At 45.8% G+C, this 17,851-nt stretch overlaps 1 protein-coding gene across 5 annotated transcripts in view; it reads left to right on the top strand.

Annotated features, from left to right (window-relative positions):
- FAT3 (FAT atypical cadherin 3) overlaps window positions 1-17,851 on the top strand; it is a 648,153-nt gene that overhangs the window by 610,878 nt on the left and 19,424 nt on the right. For all 5 annotated transcript variants that reach the window (XM_032359439.1, XM_032359437.1, XM_032359438.1 and 2 more), the window contains 2 exons: window positions 135-292; window positions 7,557-8,025. In XM_032359439.1, the coding sequence (XP_032215330.1) occupies window positions 135-292; window positions 7,557-8,025 (627 nt within the window). The remainder of the gene's footprint in view (window positions 1-134; window positions 293-7,556; window positions 8,026-17,851) is intronic.

The following is a 17,851-nucleotide window of genomic DNA, read 5'->3' as shown; positions in this document are numbered from 1 at the left end:
CTTCTCCTCAATGCCTTCATTAACTTCCCACGGTCTTTCATCAACGTGCTTGGTGGTTGTTGGGTGATCTCTTGTGTCTCTGACCGTGTCTGGATGTTGCCAGTATATATGTCTTCTCCTAATGGTCTTCTCAGGGCACACTTCTCTCAGCTTTGCTGGAAACAGTTACATCAAATACCGGCTGTCTGAAAATAGCAAAGAAGAGGACTTTCGGCTCGCTCTGCGTCTGCGCACCCTGCAAAGCAACGGGATTATAATGTACACCAGAGCAAATCCCTGCATAATTCTGAAGGTAATTAAAATGGGTTATCTTTTCCTGCAGTCAGTTCTCATGTTAATATTTTGGCTCTCGGACTGGGGCCTGAAATCTTTTTTGTCTTTTAAGTTCTGAAGACCAGAAACTGGCTGGAGGGCAGAGCAGAGCAGCCGCGGTCCTGGGAAGTGCGCCAATATCCCATTTCCTTTTTATACGTTCGGCTTCAGAATAGGCTCTTCGGATATTGGGGCATCTCTCTCTAGAGTGGTTTCAAGGGCTGCCCTCCTTGGAGCTGTAATCATGCCACAGTTCATTAGAATGCACTTCCTAATCAATTCCACGGCAGGGGTGGTCCTTTAAAAAGATTGGCTGTCTCCTCTTCTCCCGCACGGGCCTATCCCCCACTGACCCTGAAGGTGACTTCTGTTCTTACTCGGAGAGGAAGTTGGAGATCTAGGGTGGAGGAGGTTCCCTGCGTCCTGTCGCAGCCCCCAGTTGTCCACTGCTGCAATCCTTGCCAATCTCAGAAACGCTCCAAAGCAGCCAGATCTCCCTGAGAGCAAGTCTCTGGCTCACAGCTTCTGGTGCCTTCGTGAAACCGACGATGACACGAATACTAACGGTGTTGTGCCCCTCGTTTGTTTTTTATGACTAAGTTAATATGATACATTTATGACACACAATCAGCCCCATCTGATCAAGGAGAGAACAGAGATTCAGAAAGGTTAAGTTCGTTACCCGGGGTCAACCAGCTCATAAACGCCCGGGCCCGGACCTGCATTCCCATGTCCCTCACTGTATATGCTGCTCTCCTGCCTGATCTCCCCCGGCTCTCAGCCTTGCTGCTACCATCATTTCATCAGAAGTCACATTCTGGGCATCTGTCCACCCAGGGAAGCCTTCCAGCGCAGGAGGAGAAGGGAGAAGAAGGAAGGAGATGTCTAATCTGATGCTGTTCTCCCATTCTCGCAAGGTCCCTGTACCAGTCCATTGTGTGTTCAGAGGCCAATGCAGTCTGACCGGTAGGAAGTGCCCATACAAGTGGAAATGGCCAACATTTGTTTCCTTCCTAGGGTTCCATCGCTGGGCTTAATTGGGATCGTGGTGGGCCTTTAGAGCTTCTGTTCTTTGATCGTTAGCTTGGTTACATCCAAGTCGATGAGGTGTCCGAGGCTTTCATCCCAGAGGGAGAAAAAATGTAGGACAACAAGTGCTTGTAGCTTCTCTTATCACACTGGCTTTTATTCACCTGCTTCTGGTAGTGCAGGGCACTGCGTGGGGGCCGGAGGGAGGGAGCAGGCAGTTTGGGTTTAAAACTTTCGTGGGGGGCTCTCCCACGACCCGCACTCTTTGAACTCAGAGAATCCTTTCAGCTCTCAGAAAGCCAAAAGGAGAAGCTCTCAAGGCACAGTTTTAGCAAACAGTGAATTCAAATCCAATATTTGTGGTGGAGGAAGACACAGGCAAAGACCCAAGTCCTGTCTTTTTAACCTCTAGCCCCGAACCCACCTGCCTTGGGTCAGCAGATCACTTTCTAAATAGCCCTGGGAGGTGGGGTTTGGTATACTTGCTGGGGAAGGGTTCTGGCCCTTCATAGCTTCTAGCTCCAAGAGCTCAGCTGAAGTGTCTCCGGCCTCCGTTTCCTTCAAGTTCTTAATAGGACCTCTGGTTTGCAGACCTTCCTTACGAGGCAGACACTTCCTACTAGCAGATCTCTTCTAGAGCACTGAATCTGAGAGCGAACAAAACTACTGGGCCTGAATGGCCAGATCTTAAAAACGGAGCTTGTCATTTGACACTTCGCTGGCAAAGGTCTAAAATGCACAGGACCCTGGGGATGGGAAAGAAGAATAATTAAACCTTTTAGGCAGCTCTGGCTCCTAAGGTATATTGTATTTCACGAAACAAGCGTGTTTCTGAGAGTTGTGTAAACTGAATCTCTGTAAATGGAATTCTAATAAACGGTGGATGGTGGCTATTTGAAGGAACCCTTCCATTAATCCCTTTGTGATGTGAATAATCACCCCCAATCTGTCTGTTCGGTACGTTTGCTTTTCATATGTTGAGTTTGCCTAAAGCAGGACACAGCTGTACTGAACTATAGCAGATATTCTCCTACAGTTGCCAGGAATATCCACTTAGGGGATTTGAATCTGTTTGCTTAACATTTCCAGCCTCATGCAAGATTTAATTTCCTTGGCTTTAGGTACAGTATGTGCCTTGTACTCAGGTTCAACGACTATACTGAAATGCTTTGTTTAAGTTGCACCTCGTGGTTGTTTCTACTTTCCCAGTTAGAGCCCGTTCTCTAAAAAGTACTTGAGACAATCCATGGGGGTGTAGGGAACCCCTTGAAGACAGTCGAAGTATTGCGCGGGACCTCAAGGGTTAAAAATGTTCATGGACAAGGAGCACCACTGTCTCTTAACAGCAGTGAAGGTGCTCATTCTTCAGTTGACCATTGACACCTTGTCTTCTTCCAGAAGAGATCCCAGGCTTACCTTAAATACCAAAATGCAGTAAGATCAGAGCACCATTAAGATGAAAATAAAAGGTTAAGACCCAGCCAATGAAGTGGGGAAGAGCAGAATAGCATTGTTAAAAAATCTAGACCAAGGGTTGCTATATCAGTTGAACACAAACCAGGAGTGAATTTTCAGGCAGCCCAAACAAGAATAAAAATGGTGCAATAGGTTCTCTGCCTGTTCTCAAACCTGTATAAGAAACCTGTCAGATCACTAGGAGAAATTTACAGCTTTTCCCCCTGTATCCGTCTTTTGGGTCCAATATTATAGTGAAAGCACAAGAAGTCCTTGCTTGTTAATCTAGAAATGTCATCATTTCATCTTGTGGGGAAGTTATAGATGACACATGGTTTCATTTCGATGATTCTCCAATACAGCTAACTCAAAACCCCAGGAATAAAAGGAAGATGGTCAGGGAAATCTCAGTGACTTTTTAAAACAGCCCACTTGGAATGGCCGGATCTTTCTAACATAGAAAACTAGCAAGGAAGCCCACACAGGATTCCAGAGTTTCCAGGACCTGTGTAAGAGTATCCCTAAGAAGTGAGTTAACTGATAGCAATTACAGGATGATAATAATAAGATACCTATAAGTTTACAAACTACTTCACAAAATACATGCATGTATTTTTGTACTCTCCTGTGCCTAGATAGGAGCCCGTCCTTTTTTGCCTGTGAGGAAACAGGTTCAGAGAGAAAATGGGTGGGCTTACCCAAACATAACCAGTCAGGAGTGGATCTGACCCTCTGACCAGGGCAAGCGGGTCAGGAGTACTAAAGGTGTTTATCAAAAGAAGAGTTTGGGAGGGCTGGGATGATCATTTATTCATTCATATAAGTTTTTTATTTTTTTTAATGTTCAATGAGCCTGCATATAGTACATCATTAGTTTTTGATGTAGCATTCAAGATTCTTCAGTTTCGTGTAACACCCAGTGCTCAGAACCACCCGTACCCTCCTTAATCCCCATCACCTGGTTACCCCATCCTCCCCCACTCTCCTTTCTGTAGCCCTCAGTTTGTTTCCCCAGAGTCCAGAGTCTCTCATGGTTTGTCTCCCTCTCTGATTTCTTCCAACTCAGTTTTCCCTCCCTTCCCCTGTGGTCCTCCACGCTCTTCCTTACGTTCCACATATGAGTAAAAACATATGATGAGGTATTTTTTTTTTAAAGATTTGATTTACTTATTTGAGAGAGCAAGAGACGTAGGGGCAGAGAGAGAGGGAGAAGCAGACTCCCCACTGAGCAGGGAGCCTGATGCAGGGCTCGATCCCAGGACCTTGAGATCATGACCTGAGCAAAAGGCAGACTCTTAAACAACTGAGCCACTCAGGCACACCCTTAAGGCATATTTTTTGAGCCAGATAACCATCGATGACAGCCTTGAAAACAGGTTTTTCAAAAGTTCCCTTTACAAAGAATAGTTCCTAACCCTCTCACAAGTTTGGGGCATCAGTGCATTTGCTGGAGCCACAAACCAAAGATTCGAAGCAGTAAGACTTTGTGCCATGATTTATATACTTTTTCACTCAAAATCCTGCTTTCCTACAAAATGACTTAGAGCTCTGACGGCTTGTCTTCCAAGCCCCAAGCCACTCAAGATCCAGGTTAAAGCCCATCGCTGATTTTAGACAAAACTAAGGACCTAAATATCTTATAACATTAGAGTCCTGTTCAGAATTTTGCATTTCATTGACCGAATTGCCTACCTGCCTCCCCCAAGCACATCATTTCAGATCATTGCTGCAGACTTTTTTTTTTTTTTTTACACGTTCACCTGCAATACAATTTCTATTAAAATAGCTTGCTGTCTGGCTTGAGAAGGCTCTGTCCTCTTAAAAGATCCTTTCGAATGAGGTCTACTCTATTCTGGAGACAGAGAAGCTAAATATGATCAGAGCGTGAGTTTCCAGTGTGAACAGACTAGTGTTCCCTCCCTGGCGTAATAGGCTTGTGACATAGGAAAAGGTGAACGTTTACAAAGTTACCTCTGACATCAGCACTCTGGCGTGTCACCTAAACAAGGCTTATAATTCCAAATGCCTAGAATTTTGAGGATACTAATCACTCTTGTTTTCCAAAGGCATCAGGCTTCCCAATCATTCAGCAGGTTGCTGCTGTTACTTTTCTCAGCAGAAAAGAAATGGAACCGTACTCACTGTTCCTATGGGATCATTTTATGTCTGTTAGTTACGGAACTTCGATGTATATGAGTACATTAGAGCTACAGTGGCTCTCCTGGATGAATTTGCAACTTGGTTATTATCCCAAGAGGTAGGGAGTGGGGATGGAGAAGGGAATGGACTGAGGAAATCTGTTAATGGAATACACTGTCTTACAAAACCATCGATGAATGGCAGCTTCACCACCAGATCTTCCTTGATAGTCTGGGGACACCCCTTTGTAGCCACAGAGCATAACAGCAGATGGACTGTGCCAGAGGAAGGAAGTCCCCAACGTCGCATTTGATCATTTTATTACTTACATTGAAATAAAAATATGGATATTACCCAGGAGTTTTTCCTGAGCAAGTCTACTGGTATGATTTACAATATCCATTCAGTCCATTTTGTGGAACCAAAAAATGACCGAGGCAAAACAGCGTAGATCACATATGAAAGCTCTAGAAAAAAACACACAAATATTTGCCTCCGGTCTCTTTATGTGTATACAATTGCATTTCAGAGTGGAGTATGTGTGCACTGCGTACCAGGTAGCTAACCATTCTGCAGTGGGCACGGGCTCCTCGGAAAAGGAGCCATAGCAACGATCTCTGCTCAACACATAAGGGGTCCCAAGCCCAGACAGGTCATCCAGTGCTCTCCAGGTCACCTGGGTGCGACACGACAAATCCTGCATGAGAGTCCTCATTCATACTTCCCAGGGCTCTGTCTGGTTCGCACAGCGCCCTGCCTTCCATATATGCACATTCCCACAGCATGACTTTATATGCAGGAAGAGAAGGGGCTAGAGAATCCACAGAGGCAGGAATGTGAGTCCCTGAGAATTCGTTGCCTGTGGAACACACTGAAGCACAGGAAAAGAAATACTTCATTCGTGAGGATGAGCAATGCTGTGAAAAATCCCCATCAGGCCATCCTAAATCAAGCACGTGTTGGGAAGAGTGGGTCAGTCTGTTTCCATGAATTCATTTGGCGTGTATACCCCCCTCGCTCTTCGAGATCTGGAAGGTCTGCCTTCCCTTCACTTCCCCTTCCCACTCTCCCCACGTCTGTGTTCTTTGCCCACATTCTGGCACGAGAATACTGATGTCAGCAGATCCTAAATGAAGGCCTGTCAGCCTTGCATGACTCAGATGTTGGCCCCCACAAGACCCCCTTGCTGGGTCACACAAAAAGGCCTGCAAAGTACCTTTTGTTTCTTCACAGTCTCTAGCTGCAGGTCGTTGCATGGCCCAGTATCGGTTTGTCCAGCATCATTCCCTGGATCCTCAAGCCACTTTGCGTTTCTAGGAAATGCAGAGGGGAGGGTGGATCCCCGGGGATTCAAAGGCCAGTCCGTTTCCTCAGCAACAGTTGAACCTGGGTCTCCATGGAGGACCGGTCCCCGGCCAACAGGTCCTGGCCGGCCGCCATCACTCAACAGCACACACTTTCTGAGTTTAATGTCCCCCTGTGGTTTGTTAGCCTCCCAGAACAGACTTGGATGCCCTCCATGCACCAGTGCAATCAAAGTAGGCAGGTCTCTGTTGTAGCTGACTCTGGACCGGGGCTGGGGGCATCGATGAGGCGTGAACAGTTACCCAGATAAACCCTTCTGGGGGACCAGATATCATTAAACATACACTGCTATATTCTAAGCAAATGGCCAAGCCCTGAACACTTTGTGGGATAATCTTAACCTAAATGATGGGCAGCCATCTTAAAGAACCGTTTGTTTGTTTGTTTGTTTGTTTGTTTGTTTTTTAAGATTTTATTTATTATTTGACAGAGAGAGAGAGAGCACAAGCAGAGGGAGCAGTGGGCAGAGGGAGAGGGAGAAACAGGCTCCACTGATCAGGGAGCCCGATGTGGGACTCAATCCCAGGACCCCAGGATCATGACCAAAGCTGAAGGCAGCTGCCTAATCAACTGAGCCACCCAGGCATCCCCTAAAGAACTGTCTTAAGAATATACGAGTGTTTAATATAGAAGCATTTTAAAATCTGAACTATATATGAAGCCGGGAAGTAGGGCATCTTTTATTTCTGCCTGGCCTCTTTTCCTCCCTTCTAGAAACTTCACACAGACTTGCTTGTGGAGTACCTAGTTATTTCAGTGCTTATCTGACTTATGGCCATCTCCCCCGCAAAGAAACATAAGCCCCTGAGGTCAGAGATAGTAACTCTTTTTGCTCAGAGTGGTCTCCGTAGCACCTGGAACACTGCTTAGGACATAGTAGATGTTCAATAAATATTTGTAAATAAATGTTGAGTTCACAGAAATCATTCCTGCGGTGGTAATAACAAAGAAGGGTGCAGAGAATCAACAGACCCCCTCAACAAGATATTGCTGTGACCTCTTAAAGGCACAGATCCAAAGAATAGGAACATTCTTAAATTTAATGGCAGATCTATGCAGATGTGCAAGATCTGGGACATTTCAGGCATGCGTACGGCACATCATGGGGAGAGATCAAACCACCACAGACTTAGGACTGACCCCCAAAGCAACCTCTATCCTAGAGGTTTCCCATGTACAGGGTGGAAACCGGGGTGTCCAGGAGTCTGTTACCAGATGCATACTGAAAAGCGCCCAATGCTCATTCCCCCACACAGATCGTGGACGGCAAACTGTGGTTCCAGCTGGACTGCGGCAATGGCCCGGGGATCCTGGGCATCTCCGGCAGGGCGGTCAATGATGGGAGCTGGCACTCTGTCTTCCTGGAGCTCAACCGCAATTTCACAAGCCTGTCCCTGGACGACAGCTATGTGGAGCGGCGCAGGGCACCCCTCTACTTCCAGACGCTGAGCACGGAAAGCACCATCTACTTCGGGGCGCTGGTGCAGGCGGATAACATCCGCAGCCTGACAGACGCCCGGGTCACGCAGGTGCTGAGCGGCTTCCAGGGCTGCCTGGACTCGGTGGTGCTGAACAACAACGAGCTTCCACTCCAGAACAAGCGCAGCAGCTTCGCGGAGGTGGTGGGCCTGACCGAGCTGAAGCTGGGCTGCGTGCTCTACCCTGACGCATGTGAGCGCAGCCCGTGCCAACATGGGGGCAGCTGCTCCGGCCTGCCCTCAGGAGGTGAGTGCACCTCGCTCCGCTCCTGCACCAGGCAGGGGTGGGGGCTTGGGGATGGTGGGAGGATGGGGTAGAGAAGGTAGGGGCGGTGGGGGTGGGGAGGCAGAGGGGCCTGTCGACCTGCGAGGGACTGGCTTTTACAGGCTTCCCCCACTCACGTGCTCTCCCACTCAGACACTGGCCGGGCTTCCTTTAGGAAGGTCCGGGAGCTTGAGAAGTGTCCAGTGTCAGTGGTCCTTTCATAGCAAGCTACAGGCTCAGGGCTGTGACCTCAGGGGTCCAGAGATGCTGTCACGAGGCCCGTCCCCTGTCCCCCCACACCTTTCCAGGCCTGGGGAGGAATAGGACCCTCTTTGAGGTATCAGCCCTCTTGAGCCACATGGGCGTCACGGCAGAATGATTGGTGGCAGAATCTGAATCATGACATCCCCACGCGATCCTTTGTCGCCCAGACATGGAACTTCCCTAGAAAGGGAGGGAAGGGTTAAAGCCACCACTCCGGGAATGGAAAGAGAGTGGAGATGCTTTGGAGAATGCTTTTTAAATGTGCGCATTAAAAATAAATCCAGTGACTGCTCTGTAAAGGGGTAGAAGGTCAGGACTAAAGAGAGGGCATTTTACAGGGAATCTCAGGACAGATAAACAGTGAAGGTGCGAGGCTCTACGGCAATAAATTTTTTCCCCAAACCTATATCATGAAGAAGAAAGAAAGAACAGGAGAGACAACAAAAGCATAGGAAGGGAATGGAGGGCTTCTGCTGTTTGAGGGAAAGGCCAAGATCATCTAAGTCCTGGGAGTCTGGAAGTAAAAGAATCCCTGACTTCCCCAGCTGCGGTTCCTGCGCTGACATAAACTGGGTCAGGCACTCCCCTGGTTGAAGCCTCTGCTGCCTCCCAACAGCCCCTGATCACACGCGAGCCCCTTTGCAGAGTCTCTCAGCAGTAGTGTGATTAGCAAATTTAAACCTTCCTCACAAATCACTTAGAGATTCTGCTGTGCGCATTACCATCTAATGTTCGTGAAGCCCAACTCCGAATTTAGAGTCCATTTTATTATTAGAATGTTATAAACTGTCCATGAAATGATACACTGCCGAAACACAGACACCAAAGTTATTTAGACTTGCATATGTTGCCGCCACAATGAGGGCCAAGTGCCCTGGGGGGAAATTTCTGCCGTCTCGATTTAAGAAATCTATTTGCTGTTTTTACTGTCTCAGCAGTATATGTAAATAAAGGGTTGTTATGGTGCCATAATTCCCGACTGATGGGCAGTAACTATACTTCAGTGGTTCTATAAACCAGCCCATTATGACAAGTCATGGCCAGTTTTTCACCAGGCAAAACAATTCTGCTAGTGCGAGCCATCCACGATATATAAAAGGAGCATATAATTAAATTGGGTTGAAACAGAACACCACTCCATGTCAAATGCCCGGTGCATAGCCACAAATTGTAACATACTTTCAGCGATGGCAGGATGGTGTTTTTGCTGGCAAAGCTATGGGCTTCCACCATGGGTTATCTTCAAAATAATAGTAACGGTAATAATCACCCTCTTAAGGAAAAAGGGAATCTTGCTCTGCGACGTGCATTTTAGTGTTTTTTAATTGCCTGAAATCCGTGAACTGAGTATTCAGTGCAGGTATGTTCATTAAGTGAATGTGACTCGTGTCAACATGGCAATTTTCCTCTACTTTTTGTTTTTTTAAATCTCGTTTGGCTTAACCACATTTTAACAGTGAGGACCCCCATGCTGTATGCTTTTCACACGGCCTCAAGCGCTTGCTTTCCTCTCCCCGCAGGCCTGCCCTGGCCTGGTTGCGTTCTCTCTCCCATTCTTCTTTGTTCCTGCTCCCCACTTTGCCCTCTCTTTGGGTTTGGGACTGGGATTCCACAACAGGTGCCCTTTCTTCCAAGGCGATGGAGACTTCCATCAGTTCAAATGTCTCCTTTGTGCCTGGAGGCTCATGTTTTCCTAAAACGAAGTATCTTTCCTCATCTCCATCTATATGACTCTCTTCTTTCAAGTCTACTTTCTCTTGAGTGGAGGAGGCCCAGTGGTTCTTACCTCAGCGACCCCCAGGCCATGATCCCCAATCTGGGGGTCTCGTGCACAGTAGTACTGAATGTAGGGCCAGCAAACTCTTCACCACCTACCAGGAAATCCATGAACTGGGTTTCTGTTGCTTCCTTAGGAAAGCAAAGACACAGAATTCCTCCTCTGATATGTGGGGAGGTATCTATCCACCTGCTCCTGGGTATCAAGATTAAAACCTCTACTTCTAAAAAAAGAGGAGAGGAAATCCATTTTCTTGCCACTATTGTCTGTTAATATGAGAAGAATTTTTTTTTCCTAACGATTTTATTTATTTATTTGACACAGAGAGAGAGAGACAGCAAGAAAGGGAACACAAGCAGGGGGAGTGGGAAAGGGAGAAGCAGGTTTCCTGCCAAGCAGGGAGCCCAAAGTGGGATTCAATCCCAGGTCCCCGGGATCATGACCTGAGCCAAAGGCAAACGCTTAACCGATTGAGCCACCCAGGGGACCTATGAGAGGAATTTTTGCTAGGCCCTTATATCTTCTCTGCAAACGCCTGAAATTGGGGGAGAAAAGCCAGGAAGGAAATAACCAATAATTTGGCCTTTAACTCCCGTCAGTGAAACTATGCAGCTAATTTTAAGGGTATTTAAAAGAAAGTAAAAAATCATCCTAGTTGTGAGGGATGGTTTAAAAAGAACAAAACCCTCAGTGGTTAATGGAAGAATATTCATGCCTTAAAGAATGCCCTCTGGCTGCAGAGGTGTGTAATCACAGAGAGAGCGGGGCCCCCCTTCCCCAGATCAAAGGCTGGGATACAGTCAGTGTTCAAAAAGGGGGAGAGGGTTAGAGAAAGTGGAGTGAGATGCTTCCGGTGTGACTCCATACAAGGGAGGAGGCTGGTGACAAAAGTTAATTGACTCAGCGTCTTCCTGCTGTTCGAACCCTGTGCTGTGTGTGGCTTTAAATTTCCAGAACACGTAATTGAGTATAATCACCCCCTTGACCACTGAAGAATGCTGGCGTCTTGGTCATCGGCTCTCCTGGGGACAGGCTTCACTCTCCAACTGTGGCTATCCCAGCTTGCAGAGCATTCAGACTTTTTAAAGCAGCAACCCACAGCAAGAGGCATTCTATTTCAAAGAGGCGGGGCTGTGCTCTAGCCTCCTCCAAACCCAAGCAGGCCCTTGACAGGAAGCAGCCAGGAAGCCGCGTCTGCTCACTCAGAATGACATGGTCAGCAGGTTTGACCAGCGTATAACTCTAGCTATCCTGAGAACGATCTGCGGGAGCCCCAAGGGAATTAGAGCCCGGAATGCTAACTTGTAATAAGAGTGTAAATATGACTCTGTAAATCAACCACAAAAGGAAGGCTCTCTCTTGTTAAAGCCTTGGAATTACATATATTTCATAAACATGAACTGGAAATAGCAACCACTGTGGAGGAGAAATGGCCTCGTCCCACGCTGACCCCTGCATTACCAGACCCTGTGGGGTAGGGAGCTGCCCACTGAGCACCCACAATCTGGATAAGGAGTCCTCAGTCCTCTCTGCCTCATCCTGCTCTGCTCAAGCCCATTACTGGAAAAACCTAGTTGAAGCTAAGCTATAATTTGGCAAAGCAGTGCAGCGAGCCAGGCAGGCACTAGGCCAGAAATAGCCATTCTATCAGCTCTGCATGAGACCAAAAGCCTAACTCTTAAAGTGAAAACTTGGTAAATTTGTAAATGTTAAGAGTTACCATGTATTATGCTCTTACTTTGTGCTTGGTACTGTGGTAAGTGCTTGCCTGATAGGTGCTTACACGCTGTGACAATTCTTAAAATACACTGGGCTCAGTACTAATCTTCCCCCACGCCCCACCATTTTACAGATTAAAAACACAAGCCAGAGAGGTTCAGGAACTAGCCCCGTGTCACACAGCTAGTACAGTGGGGAAGCCAGGATTTGATTCAGGTTTGTGGAACCCCCCTCCAGCCTGTGCTCTTGGAATCCTTGTCACCTAAAATGTGTTCTAGGAGCCAACAGCATCGGCATCCCTGCATATACTAGGAATGTATCTTAGATCCCACCCCAAACCCACTGAGTCCAAGTCTTATATTTTAACAAGATCTCTAGGTGATATGCTGATATCTTTCTCTATTTCTGAACTGCCCTGAAACCTAAGAAAACTAGTTCTTTTTTTGTTTTCACATATACATATATGGTGGTTCTCAGTCTCTGAGAGGCACCTGCCTCACCTGAGGACCTTATTAAAATGAAACCTTGTTATGGAAGAGTCTCTTGATTGTTAAGGGAAGAGAAGAATCTCTTTACTTGCCTCCTTCATTCACTGCCCAAGTCAAAGGAACCTTCGGCTAGATCACTGAGTCATAGTTGCAAATTGCTAAACTTACTACCAAGAAAAATTTCTCACTGAAAGTTTGGTGGGGGGGGGGGGGGAACAACACCCAAACCTACAAGTTGGAATCTCGGAATCTGCAAAGGAGAGGAGTTCAGACATCTCTGTTTTTAACAAGTCTCCAAGGTAGTTCTATGCACATCTGAGCTTGCAAACCAGCGACTTTTGAGGATGCCAATAAACTCTATGTTTGCAGGAATGTGAGTCAGTGATTTCCAGGAGAGGTGAGCAGACATTGGATGTTCAGGGAGTAAACATTAGGTGTGCGGCCTGCTTTGATTGTCACTGTTGTAGTGTGAAGCTTGAAATTTGATCCCCAGTTGGTCAGGAGTTTGAGGTCCCCCTGAGCTCCCCTCTGAAGAGGAAAGTGAGAGTGTCTACCTACTCCCTCTAAGTAAGTTGCACAGAACAGCAAGTTCTTGGATGTTGCCAGGAGTTGGGCGTAGAAGTGTTTTCAACAACAAAGGTGCCCGAGATACTTTGAGTGATGTTTTAGTGAGTATTTTGCATCCCTAACTGTTAAGGGTCTGGAAAAGCTCAGGCCTTCAAACTTTTGTTAAATTCTGGAATCCCATTGCTGTCTCTGGGACCAACAAATTCCATTGTGTGGCCTTTCTCCCCTCCCAACTGGCTTAAGGGAATTGAACATGGTTCCTGTATGAGTTCAGCCCGCTGGCCACTGAGCGAAGGGGGACAGAGAAGGGAGGAACCAGACTCCCAGTCGATATATTGTGAACATCATTTTTTTGTAAAAATATTTTTATTTTTAAGCAATTTCTTCACCCAAAGTGGGCCTCCAACTCAGAACCTGGAGATCACGTCTCACTTGCTCTACTGACTGAGCCAGCCAGGAGCACTTACTGTGGACACACTTTGCCTGAGCTTTGGCAGCTTATGGGGATTTTTTTTTTTTCCTGAGGCACCTTGTTTTCGGTACTTCGGAAAAAACCTCATGGTAACAGCATTAATCATATAGATACTGCTATAAAACAAAAAAACTCCCAAACTCTCAAAACCCAAAAGCAGTCAGAATGTGTGCAAACACAAAAGAACATGCTGGGACGTAAGAATTTATTGTGTGCCTAATGTTCTTAACACATTACGTGTTTCCAGATCCTCAAAGAAAAATGCTAGAAGCTCAGCCCAATATACAGTGGTTGAAATGTAAGCAAGCTGTCCTAGGGAAAGTTACAGGTCTCACTTTCAAAGGTCATTCTGCACCCTGTGTGGTAAAACACAGGAATGACAGAGGCTATGTTCTACAGCCAAACCCCTTCCCCACTTGTGATTAACATCTCATAATGGGCCCACTGAATTAAGTATGAGTTTTCTCATGCTTACTGAGATTCACACAGAATTTTCAGGATTTCCCAAGATTTAGCCTAAAAGTCAGAGTAAGAAACTCCCATGGCTTTCAGTCTTTTGGTTGATGGGCAACACAGAAACGCAGCTGATTTCAGAATCCCTGGTAATTACAATAATTATAACAACAAAGCACCTAATGTGTGTGTGCTACATTGTAGCTGATGAATCCAAAAGCCTTATTATCCTCCGTGAAGTGGGTATTAGTGAGATTCAATTACCAGATAAAAATAGGGAGCTTCCTGGAGGCCAGGCAGCTCAGCTGTGACCATATCTGGCTGGTGGGTAACAGCCAGAACTTAAAAGGACCCAGGAGCTCCCTAACCCCTTACGGCTGCCTCCCCAGATCATGTGAGCTCTTGGAGTCTCTAGATGAAATCCATAATCCAGCAACGTAGTGGTTGATACTGACTTCAGATCCCAAATGCCAGCTCACATTTGTCATTACGTCCACCTTTGTGCACCAGGCAGATGTCACCTTATCGAGGCAGCCATACCTGATTGGAATCATGTCATCTAGATCAGGGAGCAAGGCTAAGGGTTGAGGCCATTACCTGGATGAATCAGCTTGGAGAACAACTAATAAGTCAAAGGAGTCAGATAGAAATGATCTTGACTATTTGCTTACCCAGCCCCTAGTCACTCTGTAATTGCTTAAGCCGTTTCTATTTTTTGCATTTAATAGGTTTTGCAGTTTTCTTTGAACGAGGAAAGGAGGGGGCATTTTAAGTTGGTCTGGGTGCTGATTTCAAAGCCATCTGCATCTGCTGTAACTAGAGGATTGTAAACAAGAGCACAGCTTTGAGGCAAGGCTTAAAAATACACTTCTCACTCTGCCAGGATTCCGGGCAAGAGAGGCTATAACAGTATTATTTTTTTGTAACATGTATCCAATGCTAAGAATATGATTTGTATTTTTTGAACCTGGGAACTGAACTGTTTTAAGTGGTGTCTGCCACTTATTGACTATGTAACTTCAGGCAAACCATCTTATTTAAGCCTCAGTTCCCTTATTTCTGAAATAACTGTAATAACAGTACTTACAACATAGGGTCATTGTCAAGAATTAAATGAGTTAATGCACAGAATGTTCTTTACGTTTTCCTGGTGCATAATAAGCTGTTGTTCTTTTTTAAATTTTCTTGAAAGATTTATTTATTTTAGAGAGACAGGGGGAGCCCAAGCGGGAGGGGCAGAGGGAGAGGGAGAAAGAATGTGAAGCAGATTTGTGGGAAACCCAAAACAAGGCTCCATCTTACGACCTTGAGATCATAACCTGAGCTGAAACCAAGAGTCAACTGTTTAACTGACTGTGCCACCTAGGCACCCCTAAGCTGTTGTTCTTGCTAATAATTTCCTTATTTGGCCTTTTCCCCTAACCCTGAAAAAAAAAAACCTACTCTTTTTAATAAGACTTGGATAGTATCCACTGCATTTTATTTTTCTTTCACATTTGCAAAGTGTTAAAATATTATTTGTGGTCAAATAATGCCTGGATAGTTCTTGAAATTCCGTTTCCTTGATATGTAGGAGGATTTTGTTTTTTGTGTTTTTTTAAGATTTTATTTATTTGAGAGAGAAAGAGCCTGAGCCCGTGTACATAAACAGGGAGAGGGGCAGAAGGAGAAGAAGGAGCAGACTCCCTGCTGAGCAAGGAGCCTGACATGGTATTTGATCCCAAGACTCCAGGATCATGACTTGAGCCAAAGGCAGATGCTTAACCAACTGAGCCACCTAGGCGCCCCACTCCCCGCCCTTGATTTGTATTTTAGACCTACATATGGTAATGCTTGGGAAGAGCAGAAACTTTATGATGCCAGTATCTTACTATTTAATGATTATTTGGCTCCCAGAGGATGTCTGATGTCCATCTTCCTTATCTCCCTGGAGCATTGTGGGGTCTAAGTACAATCCCCTCCTCATTCCTAGCTAGTGATAAGTTCCCGCTCCTGATGAGTTTCGGTGCCCATATCATCTTGTAGAAATGTTTGAGAATCTGAAAGCCTGGATTCAAGCTCAAGCTCAATCACTTACTGGTTATATGTACTCGAACGAACCACTAACCTCTCCAGCCCCCATGGAGTTGAAATGTTAATGGGGCTTTTCATTTTTCCTTCCTAGGGTTATTGTGGTCCTTCATAAAATGACTCAGAGTGATTTTAAACCACTATGGCATTAGATCCCTTAGTATCACTGTGGCAGACGTATTGATATTCTAAAATTACTAATAATAGACCCCGGCCAGGAGAATGAGATCATAAGGAAAACTTGGTAATAACAGTGATTCTTGATCTAGAAACCTCTTTCACAATAGATCTCACTCTTCTTTCATTTAAAGAAAAATCTGACCACTTTAAAATAAGATCCAGTCACTTCCTCCTCTCACTGTGTTAACATAAAAACTCCAAATTCAAGGTTCTACAAGCATTATTTTTTTCTAGTCTCTGCCTCCTTTGCCCCATGGTTTTAAGATGGTGCAAGCAGATACCAGACAGCTTCCTTCTGTCTTTGGATAAGCAGAGAATCCAGAGACTGTAATGTAGTACAGTTGTTAAAAATACAGTTCAGAGGATATTGAATAGTTTGGGGACTGTGGAGTCAGATCCGCACCAGCTTCATGATCATGAACAAGTTAATCAACTTTTCTGTACCCTAGTTTCCTCATCTAGAAAATAGGAGGAAAAACAGCACCTCCGATATAGGCTTCTTTTCAAAATTAGATGAGTTAGTAGATGCGAAGTGCTTGGAACGGTTTTTGGCACAGAATAAACGTCCTACAAGTGTCAGCTGCCATCCTCATCATTGACGTCATCACCTTCAGATGTAAAGCAGAGATCCCCTCTGTCAGGTGTGGTTTGCTCCAGCCTAGATCCAATGTTCCCATTCTGCACTCCCGCCACACCCCATGTCTGCTTTCATGGTGGTCTTGTAGCTGCCTTTATGTGTGTAGATGGTGTATTTTTATCTTTATATCCCCAGGGCCCGCCTTAGTCCCTCTTGCAGGGTGTGCTGGGAACCAGCTCTCTAGAAATCGAAGCCCCAGTTGATAGTGTTTGTTGATTTCTGTAAAGTAGATACTCCCACCGTGACTCATGTCAGGCTACCAAGGGTATTACAACGGGCCTGCCAAGTTCCCAACCATTTAGCAGTCCGTTCTCACAACACTGTGAGCAGGCGCCAGCCGACCACTGCCTGTGGCTTAGGCACTCAGTCAGTGAATAGGTTAATCAGTCAGCCTGGCAGCCGCATCCAGTAGTAACACCAGCTAGCCCACAAAAGATAATGAAAATGACAAAATGCAGAAGGGAATGTGTGGGAGTAAAATAGTGCACTAGAGGTATTGCCTCATTTAAAATTCTGATTTTCCAAGGCACCGAGACATCAAATCAAAGAAATCAAACCCATGACCTTAGTTAGAATCCAGTTTCCATGATAGTAATTCAAATGTCCCTTGTTTCCAGACAGGACTTCCTTGTGCCTCCCTTCCCCCCAACGTCTTCTGCTGAGGCTTTATTTGGGGAATTGTAGGAAGCTTGCCCGTAGGTGGAGAGGGGGGAGTTTTACCTGCCCCAACCCACCTTGCCTTAGATTGCCCCTTTGGCTTCCCTCCCACCTCATCACTGATGCTCCTTTAAGTTCTCTCCTGTGGTTGTGGCATCCCTCCCTTTAGTCAAGAAGGGAGTCTAATTCATCCTCACAGGTCACTCTACCTCTAAATGGCATGCTTTTCTGGCCAAGGACTAGCCAGGTGACACAAAAACACATTTTTCCCAGTTCTGTTTTCATCAATCCCATTTGACTCCATTAGGGCGAGCAGCTTCCCAAATTGGAAAAAAAAAAAAAAAAATTCCAAGTCAGCATAATTAAAAGCAAGCATACCTCAGACCCCTGCAGCCTGTCCGCAGACATCAGGCCGACCGCCTTTGGACACAGTTTGAATCAACAACATTCTTTCCTTAAGAGTTAGTTCCCTGGTGTTTCACCGTTGTTGCATTCAAGAGCACCGTGTCTCTCTCGGAGCCTCA

The sequence above is a fragment of the Mustela erminea genome, chromosome 9 (assembly GCF_009829155.1).
Source record: "Mustela erminea isolate mMusErm1 chromosome 9, mMusErm1.Pri, whole genome shotgun sequence".
In the NCBI taxonomy this organism is placed as follows: domain Eukaryota; kingdom Metazoa; phylum Chordata; class Mammalia; order Carnivora; family Mustelidae; genus Mustela; species Mustela erminea.
The sequence above is the reverse complement of the archived record's forward strand: the minus strand, read 5'-3'. Positions and strand labels throughout refer to the sequence as shown.